At 43.4% G+C, this 15,178-nt stretch overlaps 1 protein-coding gene across 2 annotated transcripts in view; it reads left to right on the forward strand.

The window, feature by feature from the left end:
- Positions 1-11,095: 11,095 nt before the first annotated feature.
- LOC147624348 (uncharacterized) overlaps positions 11,096-15,178 on the forward strand; it is an 80,712-nt gene continuing 76,629 nt past the window's right edge. For both annotated transcript variants that reach the window (XM_086819330.1, XM_086819328.1), the window contains exon 1: positions 11,096-11,688. In XM_086819330.1, coding sequence (XP_086675456.1) covers positions 11,621-11,688 — 68 coding nt within the window. In that variant the 5' untranslated portion in view covers positions 11,096-11,620. The remainder of the gene's footprint in view (positions 11,689-15,178) is intronic.

Below are 15,178 nucleotides of genomic sequence, written 5' to 3' on the forward strand. Positions count from 1 at the left end.
TAATTATTGGAGACCAACCGTGACATGTGTGGGAGAGGCTCGTAATGCACTAGAATGGCATGCAAGAGATGGAGATGGAGGATTGGTAATTCCCCTAAGAATCTCTTTCTCATTATACATATGCAAAGCATACACTAGGAACATTGAAGGACGAAGGTTGGTAACCTTAGGTATAGTAGAAATAAATAGTTGCTTAGGTACATAATTATTGGAGACCAACCGTGACATGTGTGGGAGAGGCTCGTAATGCACTAGAATGGCATGCAAGAGATGGAGATGGAGGATTGGTAATGCCCCTAAGAATCTCTTTCTCATTATACATATGCAAAGCATACACTAGGAACATTGAAGGACGAAGATGACAGAAAGTGGCACAACGCTAGGTTTTGAGCACTCTTATGGAAGCTGAAGATGATTAAGGGAACAACATGGAACACGAAACAAGAAAAATTGAATGAATAATTAGAGACCATAATTTCACCAACCCACCACCCTATCGCTCATGCTATTTTGCTAATCCCCTCTTTAGGGAGTTGTGTATGTCAAGTGGTGACTTATTAATATATCTAGGCTTACCAAAACAATTGATGTTCTCTAACAAACACTTTCTTCCTACAACCACTGGGGTGATTGGGACATGTTTGAATCCAAACTTGTAACATGTGTTTTTGTATGAAATGACACTAGGGTTTGGCACTAGATTCAGAGATGAAATTGGGGTACCTGGTATGATGGCTCTATGAGGATCTATGAGGACACTCGGCAACATGGTGCGAGCCCTTGCAATGAAAAAATTAGAGAGGTGGCATACGCAACATGTTATTGAAGTCTCTCTCTCTTTGTTGCACCACCATAGCTTCAAACAAGGAGGCATAGTTAATGGATGGGGGTTGTTATGGATATGTATATGAATTGTACTGCATTATTTGTTGCCATGTGTCACAACTACCTTTTTCCCAACAATTACAACCAATGAAGCTAAGCTATAAAATATTTTTGGTAGTTGGTGGAGTGTAGACTAGTTGTTAATGCTTGTTTGAAAGCATCCCATGGCTTTGCATTCATCGCAATGGACACAATTTGAATGGTATATCAAGTACTTTAATGGATTCACTCTTAACAAAAGGGATGTTACAGTTAAAAAGGTGCCAACACCTTACTTATGTTTTGGCTCTTGTTAGACTTATTCTAGACTCTCAGAATTCACTGGCAAAGTCACCGAGTATTGTTGTACAGCGATGCGGTTCCAGGAGGAACTGGTTGGGGTGGTAATATTGGAGGTGGGTATGACATTGGTGGTGGTCTGTACATACCTCTCAGTATTGGGTTCAAATAAATGGGCACTAGATTATGCATTATTTGAGAAGCATTTAGTATAGGCAGTAGGGCTATTGAGTTGGCATCGTGATCATAGGTTGTGGTGGCGAGTTTCCATGGTTTCCATGGCAATGAGCATAATACTATTGTCGTTTAGGCCTTTGCAATGGTGGACATTCCGTGCTTGTATGGTTTCAGTGGCAAGTTGCTTAGGTAGATTACACACTGAACTATACCTCTCCGTGGAAATAAATATGGGTGTCTTGCTTGAAGAACTGCTGGGGTTGGTTTGAGGTTACCCTTGAACTTGTAAAACAAGAAAAAAACCATGTGAGCAATAACATGCTCCAAAATGTCACACATCATCTACGCTAACTTCAACTTTAAGCTATTCGCATCATCCGACCAACTACTAAGGTCATGATGTCCTCTAAATATCATGTTGTGCATAGACTTCCATCAAGGATAAAGTCATTTTGTTCAGTCTAGGATGCCACCCACCATGACCAATCCATGTGCAACTGTATAGCAACATGAGATCACCCCCCTCTACCCAAAGATTTCACCGCCTCCCATGTTCCTAGCCATGGGCATACATTCTTTCTCAATCTCAACACTTGTTTGATGATAATGTCCAACTGTCTCTCAGACCACCATCATACGCACTCCCTCCTCTACCTGAGCAAAACATGAGCGACCTGTATCTATGCATATGATACCTATATGCTCCCACATCATGAAGTTTGTACCTTTTTCCTCTACCACGATCCCAAATGCTCAAACATCCCACTCAAAATCATCTACACACTATTGTGATCTCTTAGTTACCCAAGATGTGAGAAAACTAGCCTCAAAGTGAAATGCCCCACTCAAACTTGTCAACTTCTCCTCGCACTCCATTGATGTCTTCATCGATGAGCACCAACAAACGACTGCAAGATTAGTCTCTTGGGGCTCTACTCAACATCAAATGTGAATCCTTATCTTTAATACTTAAGGTACATGAAAAGAAGCCTTTGCCTTCCAACCCACCAGATGGAGCCTCCACATCCATGTGCAACCCGTCATTTGTAATCTTGACAAGAAGTAGTCGGCATCACTGCTTTAGCTCATGAGAAACGCAAGCCTTTGTCTCCATCCCTTGCTGCTAGCGATAAAAAAAAACATAGTCTTCAGCTTGTCACCTTGCAAAGTCTATAAGCACTTCCAACCTATAAATATGCAAAATGTAAGCTTCAACTACCATAAACATTACTCAACCCCACAAGGTGCAATAGCTGAAGTCCATCTCCAAATGGAAAGAGAGAAAGAACCATCCATTGCATCCATTAACAAACAATTCATCCATATACATCCCCAGGAAACTACTCTCCCAGCATAACAATCAAAACGTGTTCTCCGATAACATGTCAAAATAGATGACAATAGAGTGATTGCAACAAGATCAACACCAACCTACGTTGGCCAAGCCCTTCAATGGGTGGAAGAGCTCCACATCATTCACTCAAGACCCTTTCTGTCGTTTACTTGCCAAAATCAGGCTATTTATAGGGGCTCGACTGCCAACCCTCGCCAACTAGTGCCAATTGGAGCAAATTAAGTCCATGCCCCACTGTCCATGGCTCCACACACAAATATAAGCTAGTGCCCATGTGCCCACTTGCTAAGCCAATGTACATAGGGCCAAACCCCACCTAATCAAGCATACAAATGACCATGAACTATCTCTGAATTGTCACAACATGATGTTCAACAAGTACACGAGCCATATGATATTTGCAGCATCTATCCTCCTACATATGTCTTTTCTAAAGGGAGACTTGGTGGTCATATGTGAGGAGACTATCCATTTGAATTTGGGAATATGCATTGTATGTGCACGTGTTATACACGCACTTGTAGGGTGCCCCATAAGAGAGCACAAGATCTCAAGAGAACCAGCCCCTCAGTCTAGGAGACCCATGCCTTCTACCTGCCAGCTCCATGCTCAGGAGTTGCTTTAGTATGACATAGAAAGGCTCCACCCACAGGTGGTGGATTTTGAGACTATGCAGCATTAGTCTATGAGGATGATGAAACATTATGAGTCTAAACACATGAGGTTCTTTGGCTATCTACTTTATTGTACACACAAGGTCTATGTATTCCTTTCTCGATAGCCAGTTATTTACATTTTTCATGTTTCTTGACATCTACTTTACTCGTGATTCATGTGTAATATCGTCTTGGTTTCATATACCTTTGTTAACCACACTGGTTAACATCATTTTCAAGCGTGGTTATGTTTCTTGTAATCCATTGTTATGTAACCATACGCTAAACACTTAATGAAAAAGCTATGACCAAGCTTACGACTTGTGTAATTCCGGTCCACATGAATGAGCCTAGATGTACATAGAGCTAGGAAGTTAGTTTTGGCCCCCCAATTGTAAATGGGTGGCCGACTATTGTAAAATGAGAGCTCATGTATATAAGTGATTTATGAAATATGAAAAGGGACAATCCCATTATCACAATTGAGTCTTGCTTTCTCTCTTTCTCACTCTCTCTCTTGTGGCTATGGTGGTAGGCTTGTATTGGTTAATGCATGCTTGCTTGATTGTGGTGTGTGCATGTAGGAGATGGTTCTTGCCTTGTCTTGTCTCCCCCCTCTTCTTGTCTCTTTCTCAAGATCCCTTGTGCATACATAAAGGCATGAAATAGAGGTAGAGCTTTCCATAGCTTCCTTCCTCTTTGCTCTCTACCTAGCTTGTGGAAGCTCCATTTGAGTGACACAAGTGGAGGTGGAGTGAGACCCTAGCAACCTCAAATCACGGAGTTAACCCTCATTAGGGTGGTTAGCTAAGTGCTAATCTCCGAACTGACCCTTGCATGGCATCTTTCTCTTCTTCTCTCGCTCTCTTGTACAAGGCACCATGTTGATTTGGTTAACATCTTTGTTGGCGCCGCTGCCGTGGATGGGCATTTAGCTTAGGATCGTCCACACTCTATCACTTGCTAGAGTCATTCCATAGCCCGCCGGTTGGAGTGCATATTTACCAGTGGTTGTACGTTTGATCTATTTATTTGTTTTTTGATCTTGTCTACTTCAACCATTGAGTTCAATGAAGCATAAGGAGCTTGGGAGTCTTCATCAGAAGCGGGAGACACAAGCAAGTGTTTAAACCTTGCTCTTGAAGTTCATGAATTTTTGTTTTCTTCAACAGTTGTCAATTTTTGCACAAATAGCTTAATCCCTTAATTTTCTTAGGTAATTAGGTTCATTACGCTTTCTAAGAATCATTGGGTAGCTAGAGACTAGCACCCACAAAAATAAAAAACATAAAAAAATTATCAAGGAAGGACCCAAAACCTCAGAAATCAGGGGAGGAGGAGAGGCGCATTCTTAACTCTATCTGCCTTCTGAGAAGAGTGTGGTCGTACCCTTCTCAAAGCCATGGCCATGTTTTCCTTTGCCACGCTCGTATCTTCATCCTAGGCAAATCCTTCGAAATCTATTTCATTAGTATCAGTAGAGGGCAATTAAGGGGAATAAATTACATTTGCAAGGTATAAAGGGCATTAAAAAGGGGTACAAATTGGGTACTGTTGTATTGTCACGGCAATATCAGAGGGTGGCTGTCAAAAGATCGTCTACCCTACACAATTAAGAAATCCTCCATGCCCTCTCTCTCACCCAAACAGAAGCCCATAACCTTCAACAATAGAGAGTGGCTCGAGAAAAGGAGGACAACCGCACCATCAACCTCGCCTTTCAGCAGTACAAGGAAGTCGCCCAGGGTGCCCTACGTGACAAAGAGTCCCAGCTCCAAGCTACAGAGGCCTGGGCCATCCCACCCCCTCTGGCCCTATCCCAAGCGTGGTCGAAAAGAAAGCAAACGCACTAAAGGACACCGCCACCAAGCTCCCCACCCTCGCCATCCCTCCCCAAAACCTTGCCCAACTCCTAGATTTTAACTTCCAAACCATTTGCCTTAACCTCCTCCAGCATAATGTCTTCCTCGACGACGAACCCATCCCCCCCTCCACATTTTCATACATCCTCACCAAGCTCCCCTCTGCCTCCATCTCCTTTCTTGCCACTCTTTTCTTTCAAGGCCAACTTTCCTTCACCCAACCCACCACCCTCTTCAATTTCCCTATCCAGCCGCTCCAAGCCAATCTCCTCAACTGGGCCCACCTCCTCCGATTTGGGCAACGCACTTCCACTGAAGACACCATTGACCTCGCCGTCCCTGATAGGCTCTACCCATACCCTTACTCCTCCTCCTGCACTGCCAAAGCCCACCACTTCCTCCACCACACGAGCTGGGAAATCGTCTACGCGGCCTACAAGTCCCTCTGCCCGTTTATGAACTCCCCCCTTACACCCCCGAAGGACTTCTTATCCTCTACCACCACAGGTGCCATCTTCAACTCCAAATTATCCAAGCCACTAGGATCATGCAATTCGATGACTCCCATGTGGCCTTTTCCCTGGACTTTTCCCCCAAAAGGCCGACGACACCTGTCGATTCTTCTAGTCCAAGGGCCCCAAGAATACCTTCTCCTCCCATGATGATCAAAATAGAGTAGCGGCTCCCACCAACCCCCCCCCCCCCCCCGACGACTCCTCATCACCCTCCACCCCCTTACCTATCCCAACCTAGTATTAGCTCCCAACCACCACCACCCCCACTACCCCATGGAACCACCCTTTCTCTCTTTCCCTCATAATCCTCTACACCCCGTCTCACAGACCTACTCCGCCTCCATCACCAACACCCCCATCACCCCCCACCCTTTATCTCCAATTGGGGCTTCCCCTAAACCTCAAAAGACATTCCCTCGATGTCGGCAAGGCCCCCACCTCTCCTTACCACAACCCTTGTCACAATCATCCCTCAACTTTCCTTCCCCCACACCTCTAGAGGAAGGTGAAATCTCCCCACTGTAGGAGAATGAAGAGGTGGACCCACCCCTCTACCCCCTCAACTGTCGCGCGATCCCTTGGATTACAAGGAGTTCGAGCAGGCCATCGACATCCTGCTCGGTCGACAACTCCAAGAAGCCCCCATCAGCAGGGTGATCAACCATATGGACATCCATGTCCTTTGGCCCTACTTAGACGCCAAGCCCAATGCATGGAAGCGCTAGCACCCCCATCGTCAACAACGAGGAGGTTACCAGTAGCGACCCCTCTCCATTGCTTGCCCCATCTCTTTCGAACTTATGGGCGAGCAGCCGGCCTGGCACGTCAGCCCTTTCTTCTCAATCTGGGAGCAGTATTGCAAGGCGCATGTCACCTCTGGATCGATCCCGCCTATTTGCCCATCCACGCTTACGCTGGGATTGGGACCTCTTCCATAAAGAGCAAGCAGCAAACCCTAAACTTCATTATAAATTTCCATGGTTCACCCCACCGACCTCCCAAAGCCCGTGTACTAAAGCTACCATGCTCACAAAGATCCATGCCTTCATCGAGACAGATATGAGCACGTGCTCAACCCTGAAATTGTGGCTACCATCTGCTTCTTCCACCTCATTATTACCCTTTTGGAAGCCTTCCCGGATTGGAACCACTACCACGAGGGCAGCCAAGGCCTTGCCTTCGACCTCAACAAAGGCCCCACTCTGAAGCAGTTATTTGGCTACTACGAGTGCAACCAATGATGCCTGCCCGGCACTTGCATACCTTTGAAGACATGATGTAGACCACTTTTTGGACAAGCTACAAGGTCTTCCATCGATCCCCCCCCCCATCCCAAGGCGCAACTCGACTTCATCCACACCTACTCTATCTATTATCGCTAAGTACTCTTGCCAACTTCGAGGACGGATCTGAATTAGGGAGGGGGATATGTTAACCACATTGGTTAACATCACTTTTCAAGAGTGGATACGCTTCTTGTAATCCATTGTTATGTAACCGTGCTAAGCGATTAATGAAAAAGATATATGGGATGACCAAGCTTACAACGTGTGTAATGCCGGTCTCATCATAGGAATGAGCCTAGATGTACATAGAGCTAGGAAGTTAGTTTTGGGCCCCCAATTGTAAATGGGCGGCCGGCCATTGTAAAAAGAGCGCTCATGTATATAAGTGATTTATGAAATATGAAAAGGGGCAATCCCATTATCACAATTGAGTCTTGTCTTCTCTCTCACTCTCTTATGGCTATGGTGGTAGGCTTGTATTGGTTGATGCATGCTTGCTTGAGTGTGGTGTGTGCATGTAGGAGATGGTTCTTACCTTGTCTTCTCCCCCCCCTCTTCTTGTCTCTTTCTCAAGATCCCTCTTGCATACACAAAGGCATGGAGTAGAGGTGGAGCTTTCCATAGCTCCCTTCCTCTTTGCTCTCTACCTAGCTTGTGGAAGCTCCATTTGAGTGACACAAGTGGATGTGGAGTGAGTCCCTAGCGGCCTCACATTGGGGAGTTAACCCTCATTAGGGTTTGCTTTTCTTTTTGTCTCTATTCTTTTCTATTCTATTCTTTTCCTCTTTCTTTACTTCTTGCTTTCTTTTCTGCTTCCTTTCTCATTTATTTCCCTATTCTGTTTTTAGTTTATTTTTAATTGCCATTCTTTCTTTTTAAAACCCTTGCTAGATGCTATCCTAAAGATTTTAGAATGCCTTGAAAAACAAAATAGCTCTAAGTAGGAAAAATGGAAGAAGCCCTTAAAAGAATCGTATAGATAAAAATAGAGAACCCATTTGGGTTAGCCATCCTAGATGGTGTTTTTCTTCTTGAAAATAGCTCTCTCTTATATATGTTGAAAAGATCACAAGCATGGAAACCAACTTTGAAAAAGCATACGAAAATAACACCTTCACAAAAAGCTATTTCTTGCTATGTTAAAAAAGATCTAAAGCATTGAAATCAACTTTAAAAATTTACAGGAAGAAATTACATCCTTAAATAAGAATATGGAAAGAATTTACAACCTTGAAAAAGAAATAGGAAGCTTACAAAAACACAACATATCACTTCATGAGAAAATCGATGGTTTAAATGCCTCTCTAATGGAGAGAATAATAATAATAATTTTCATAAGATCAAACAAGTAGAAATGAATAATCGGATAGCATATAACTTTGAACTAAAGGATAAGATATACATCACAAGCAAGAACATGCCAAACAAGCGGAAGAAGCAGGGAAGGGAACAAAAACATGGTGGAGCGATGTACTTTGCAAAAAGAGGAAGGAGGATCTAGAGAAGGAATGAAGCAAAGTAGTAAACAAAGCAAGGATTATGCCAATGAGCTCAACTATAACAACTACTTTAATTAAAGAACAAAGAAGGAAAGAGAAGGCTCTTATAACATGTGAGTTCCATGCATAATTGGAAGCAACTCCACCAGATGATGTGGAAACCTTGGTTCAGGAGATGAAGGTGGGAATCACCATAAAAGGAGGAAAAGACCCCAAAGAAAAGATCACTTGAGTTTTACAAGAAAAGGTCACTTGAGTTCTACAAGAATAGATGTACCTTGAAAAGATGGAGGTCTACTTTATCAAAGATCTTACCTAACCATAATTGGAGGAAAGAAAAGTTACAATGGGAAGAATACAAGAAGCACACGATAAGGGTAAAATATGAAGTTTGGGTCCCATTGCGAGGACCCGGGTTCGATGCCATCGAGCTACACGACGGGGGTACTGTGTTGTGAGCCGATATATATATATATATCTTCCTTGCAAACACAAAATATGAAGTTTGGTGAGATTGTTGGCAAAGGATGGTATAGGATCTATGAGGAAGTGATGGGAGAGGGTCAATGCGGCAACATATACATTGCATTTCATTGTGTGGAAGATCAACAATACATGGAAGACGACCCTACCCGTAACTATAGTTGGTTCTTTAGTTATCAACAAGAAACACACATTTAGAGGGATGCACTTCAACTTGGATAACTTTTGCACTCTTAGATTTACTTCTATGACCAACCAATTAGGATTCGTTTTTGCTAAATTTGATATGTGTGTGTGTGTGCACGCGCGTGCTTAATCAAAGATAATGCTTCGTAAGAAAATCTTATCATCTCCTTTGGCAAAGCTTAATTTACCAAAGTTACCTTTCATCTAAAGTGTTTATAATCCACTTATTGTATCTATATCAAACAACCCACCCTTCAACTCTAGAAATGGTTTTTGCATTGCTTAGCATTCCATCCAAAAGGATTTTCATTAGTTTAAATCATGTAAGTTAAAATGCATGATATGGAGATGCTATTGTTTATTTATATGTAGTTTATGAAAAGTTTTTGTATGTCTCTTTTCCAAACCATCATATACATGTATGCGTGCACACTATGCACACCTTGCAATCTCTCTCTCTCTCTCTCTCTCTCTCTCGCTCTCTCTCTCATGCACGCATGTAAACACACATACTTTTTTCACACATACGCTTACCTTTATACATGCAATCCTAAGTGCATACCCACACATACATGCATTCATGCACGTGCCCATGCACACGCACACATCAACACTCATAATGTTGCACATATAATCACATGTAGACATGGCACCTTTAGAGGCACACGAGCGCACGTGCACACACACACACACATCAACACACTCACAATGCTGACATACAATCACATGTAAACGTGAACCTTTGGAGGCACACACATGCACACATGCACAAAACACATAATCAACTATAACACCCCAAGCACGATATGTCTACCTTTCATAAGATGTGTTACATATGCATTTCTTAGCACAAGTGAATTTCTCTCATCATAAGAAAATGGAAAACAAAACATGCAATCTTGACCTTGGACACCAAAGATAGTATTACACCACAAACTCAAGCAAAGTGACCATTCTATAGCACTTATGAACCCATCTCAAGAGTCTTTTGGCCTTGAACTACATCCAAGCCATATGTATGACATACAAGGTCTCTGAGGTGCAATGAGCTTATTGCCTTGATCTAGATTTTCATAGACCATGATGCAAAAGCAACCATAGAAAGAATTTGTTTTTGTTTGATATTGACAACTTCCAATTTTTTTTATCCATGAAGTAGTACTCCACTCTTTATTCTCATGAGAGGTAACTCCTTGCAAGTAAACCTTGAAACCTTTGTCATAGGCCTATTAATAAAATAGAGATTGATCAACATCACATGATTACTAGCACATGATGCACCATCTCTTTTGGTACAAAGTTCATAAATCTTTAGTCTAAACTATTTTTGATCTACTTATTTCACACACACACATACGTGCACGCGCGCGCACGCACACATAGAGGAAGAAATATTTTCCTAATGAATCCAAATACTTTTTTTTATTGTCACAATTTTTACTTAACTCATAGAGTTTTTTTTTAACCCACCCCTTGTGGAGTGGGGGGGGGAAGGGGTGAGCTTGATTCGAACTCACATCCCTATAGGTAGAGCTCCTGGCGCTATTGTTGGGCTATTGAACCAACACCCCCAATCCAATGGCTTGGATGATGCTAGTCTCGGAGATGTATGGTTCAAGCACATGGATGAGTTGATTCTTGTGTTTGTGTTGGAGGTTGTTGTTTGATGCTTGTTGCTAGACATGGGGCTATCATAGCATGACCTCAATGCTAGACATGGGGCTATCATAGCATGGCCATTGCTCCTTTAGCATCCTCATGCACACAATGGAGCAAGGCCATGATACTTCTAGGATTGTGACCTGTACTACTACTGGTACAATATGTTTGTAGAGTGTAGGTAGGTGGTTGCCACCAAAAGTTGACGTGTGTGGTCCTCTACCACGAGGTGGTGGCAACTCATACCATGAATCCAACACCCAAAAGTAAAAGGCCCTCAAGCAAGAAAGTATGGGTGTGAAGAGGCCTGAATTGGGTCCTAGTGTAAAAGAAGACATAATCATCCCCATGTGATGAGGGGTGGCGTGGTTTTTTCCAAAGCACCAATCAATGGGGTCTAGACACTGTGGAGTATAGCTTTAGAAATACTTAAGCTATGCCTCTCTCTACATTGTCTCTTTAGAATCCCAGGTTGTCTGCTTAGAACCCCCCTCTCTCTCGGACCCAATTTTCGCTTTCTTTTCTGCTAATCTCATTCATTCATTTAGGGGTCAACTGATCTCTTACCTCAGTTTGGTGGGCATTCGAGCTGATTGATGAGCTCAATTGGATCGTGTGTTGGAATCCGCAACTGGGTCATTCTGCTACACTATAATCAGGGCTCAGACTGGGCTAGAAGTTTGAAGATGGGTGGCTTTTGGAGCTTATCCCTGAGCTTTGGGTCCAACATGGGGAAAGCTTGATCTTCGCTTCTGCAGAAACACACGCTTGCACACATCATGGCTGGCCTTCTTCATCAGAGATCTGCAATCGCCCTTGCCTGTGATGAAGCTGAAAATGCCCTAAGGTTAGATTACTTTCCATTGATTCTCTACCCGCCGATTTTTTTCCCCCCAAAATTATTGCCTTTTTGCAGCTTTAATCTGTGCCCTTTTTCTTGGGAAAATTATGAGTTAGGCATTACCCCCTTCTCCACCCCCTTGTCAGAAAAAAATTGAAGCTTCTCTATTGGTTGATTGAAAAGAAAAAAAAGCTTTGGGAAAATTTGCGGGTAGTATCACTCTCTCTCTCTCTCTTTCTCTCTCTAACACACACACACACACACTCTCTCTTTCTCTCTCACACACACGCACGCACACACACACTGGAGTTTGAAGCGTGGAGACATATAAAACTTGATTACTCATTCTAAGGAAAATCATGTGCAAAGGGAGAAAAAATTGTCTTCATGGCAATGTGCCATTTTACTATCTTTCAAGCAAGGGGTGCCCAAAGTTGATGACAATACTCAACAAAATGTTGACTCTTGTCATCAAGCTAAGCAGGAGGAGATGTGACGTGCACCCCACACTTGGGTGCCAATTTGGCATATTGATCACCATTATGTGCTAGTTTTGGGTTAGTGATGTGCACTTTGCCCCATTATGAGCCCTAGTCTAGGGACGTATCCATCCAGATTCCAATCGCTATCACGGTAGGTTTGGGTAGGTCCAGGCAGTTGTCTGCCTGTGAACCCCGCATGGTTTGTAACCCTCTTGGTGAGGTGTGTATAAATGTCTTGGTAGCTTATTAGTTCAAGTGCCAGCCACCCAACATCAAGTTAGATCAGTTATGCTGCATGCATCAGATCTCTTGCCCAGGAAGGGGTGGTCAGCATTGTGGCCAGCCCACGCGGTAGTCTTGTACCAGATTTTGGCAGCCTAAGCAAGCACATACATGGCCAAGGGGCCAAGGGTTGGTCACCTTTTTCACCTAGTTTGAACATGTTAAGTGACTGTTATTACACCTTTGTAGGGTTTGCAAAAGGCTGGCTGACTTGTGTTAATTGGACAACGGTTTTTCTATAAATAGATCCCTCTATTCCCCATTCATGCATGTGACTCCTAGCTCAAGGAGTAGCTTGCAGGGCATCAACAGGAGCATCCACCAACATCAACGACCAAGACAACAAGACCTCATTTAAATAGAGGAGAAAGGCAAATGTCTTGCTACTTACAATGTAGGACAAAGGGCTATTCTGGAGATTGCAGTAAACAAGTCTTTTTGGCAAGGAACTGTTCAAATAAGGATGGCACAAGAACATATGAATGATGACATAGAGGAAGTTTTACAACACAGAGGAAGCAAGCCAATGCTTCCACAATGGATCCCAATCGCTATAGACGGAGAAGGATGGTACAAGAAAAATCCTAGTTGGTTAAGGCAGTGGACTTTCCTGTGCATGTAAATACTTAAAAATAAAAGATATAGATGATGCAAGTTTTCCCCCTCAAGAATTGTGCGACACTTTGGAGAGAAGTATTTTCCAAGGAGTGCCTAGAGTCAGTGACGATACTTGATAGAAGGTAAACAGCTTGGCTACCCCACTGGTAGAATTTGTATATAACAACACAGTGCATGCCTCCATTGGAAAGGCCCCGTTTAAGATTTTCTATGGCAAAGTGATATTGCCATGCATCCTACGCACTAAGGATGAGATCTTTGTAGCTGGTGAGTATGTCAGAGATCTTGATGTTGCCTTTGCACAAGTGTAGACAGTCATTGCTCGTTCACAGGATAAGCATTGAACTCAGTTTGAGGTGGCTGTGTCACGCGGCACCTTGTGGGTTGGACCCCTTCCACCTCAAGGCCACCAACCTTTCCTATGACCCCTGTCCTCTCCATCTCACGTTCTTGGTGAAGCGCCTTATTCCCAGACTCTTTTTATGCAAGTCAATTGTCTCCAGGTGCTCCCCTTTTTGTTGCTGTACAGTTGCAAGCTGCCGTACTACTCTCTGTACCTGCCTGCACCTGCATCAACTATGTACTAGCCATACTGTCCTGTACTTGCAGAGTACCTACTGTAGCCGCCTGCATCAGTTGCACCTCCTGTACTTGCAGGAGTACCTGTTGTAGCTGCCTGCATCAGCTAGCTGTACCCTTTCAGTACATGCTGTACTTGCAGTGTACCTGTTGTAGCCACCTGCACCAGTTGTACCTAACTACAGGACCCCTTGTACGTGCAGTGTACCTGTTGCAGTCGCTTGCACCAGTTGTACTCGACTACAGTACCTGTTGTACTTACTGTACTCAATTACACCTATTGTACTTGACTTGTACCTGTTGAGTACTGGCTGTACCAGACTTGTAACTACAGTGTACTTGCTCTCTACGTGTTGAGTCAGCAACTGTACTTGTACTATCTGCACCAGTTGTGCCTACTGCATCTGCATCTACACGTGTACCTGATTGAGTACCGGCAATGACAACCGTGTACCTGTTGAGAACCAGTTCTTTACTGAGTGCTTGTTCATGTACTTGGTGCTGTACGAGTACTTGTTTGTGTATTCATACCCCGAAGACTTGCACTATAGTCTCTTATTGGTTGAGAGAGTCATGATATGGGACGAGAGCGCGTGTTCATGTGTGGTACAGGTACATCTTCACTTAGCTCTAGGTGTATGAGGCTGGTAGTCAGGTCACTTTGACTCATTCGACGAGTCCGGCATCGATGGTCTACTCCGACACACTTTTGTTTGGGTAACTTGTCTTCATATTTGCATTGCATTGGATTATGTGGCTGGAAAGCCCCTAGGAACTTTGTATAGATTAAATACTCCAATAATATACTTCAGTATTGAAGGGGGGGGGCGGCCTGTTCGCAACCCTAGTGGTGGTGTATTGTGCAGTGCTTGTCTCTTTTGCAGATTATCCTGTGCAATGTTGTTCTCATTAGTGGTAGGATCCTCACACACACACTCACCAAAGGGTTTAGATGTAGGGAAAAGGTTTGATACCATGTAAAAGGTCTAGGGAGAGCTTTCTCGAAATGACAAAACTAGAGAACAACAAAGATACACTTTGAGAAAGATAGAGAGGACAACAAAATCAGCACTGAGTACAAGATTGGATCTCTGAATCAATAGAAGCTGAAAAAGTGCTCATAAAAACTATCTACTCAAAAGTGTACTTCAATGAACTCTAGGTTTGTTTATTTACATGCGGTGATGGCACAAGGCCTTTTTATATACATGTGAGGGGAGGTCCTTCTATAGGTCAATTTGCTACAAGCTACAAGTGTATGGAGCGCTTTTGGGCTAGAGAGGAGTTAAGTAGTGTGCATGGTGACTAAGAGTGGGCTCAACAAGTAGACTTCACTTGCATGAAAAGAAGAAGCATGTACATCTGGTAGGTGAAAGTAGGTGAAAAGACTCCAGTTCAGCCCCTTACAACCTAACTTACCACCTAAGTTCAGCCCACAAAAGTGGTTGCATGTCATGCTAACTGCTCCACACTTCAGTCCAGCGACCAAAGACTCTTGTCATGACTTGCATGTATACATGCAACAACATGCAAAC

Source organism: Cibotium barometz, chromosome 25 (genome assembly GCF_041138505.1).
Source record: "Cibotium barometz isolate CiBa-2024 chromosome 25, ASM4113850v1, whole genome shotgun sequence".
Lineage (NCBI taxonomy): Eukaryota > Viridiplantae > Streptophyta > Polypodiopsida > Cyatheales > Cibotiaceae > Cibotium > Cibotium barometz.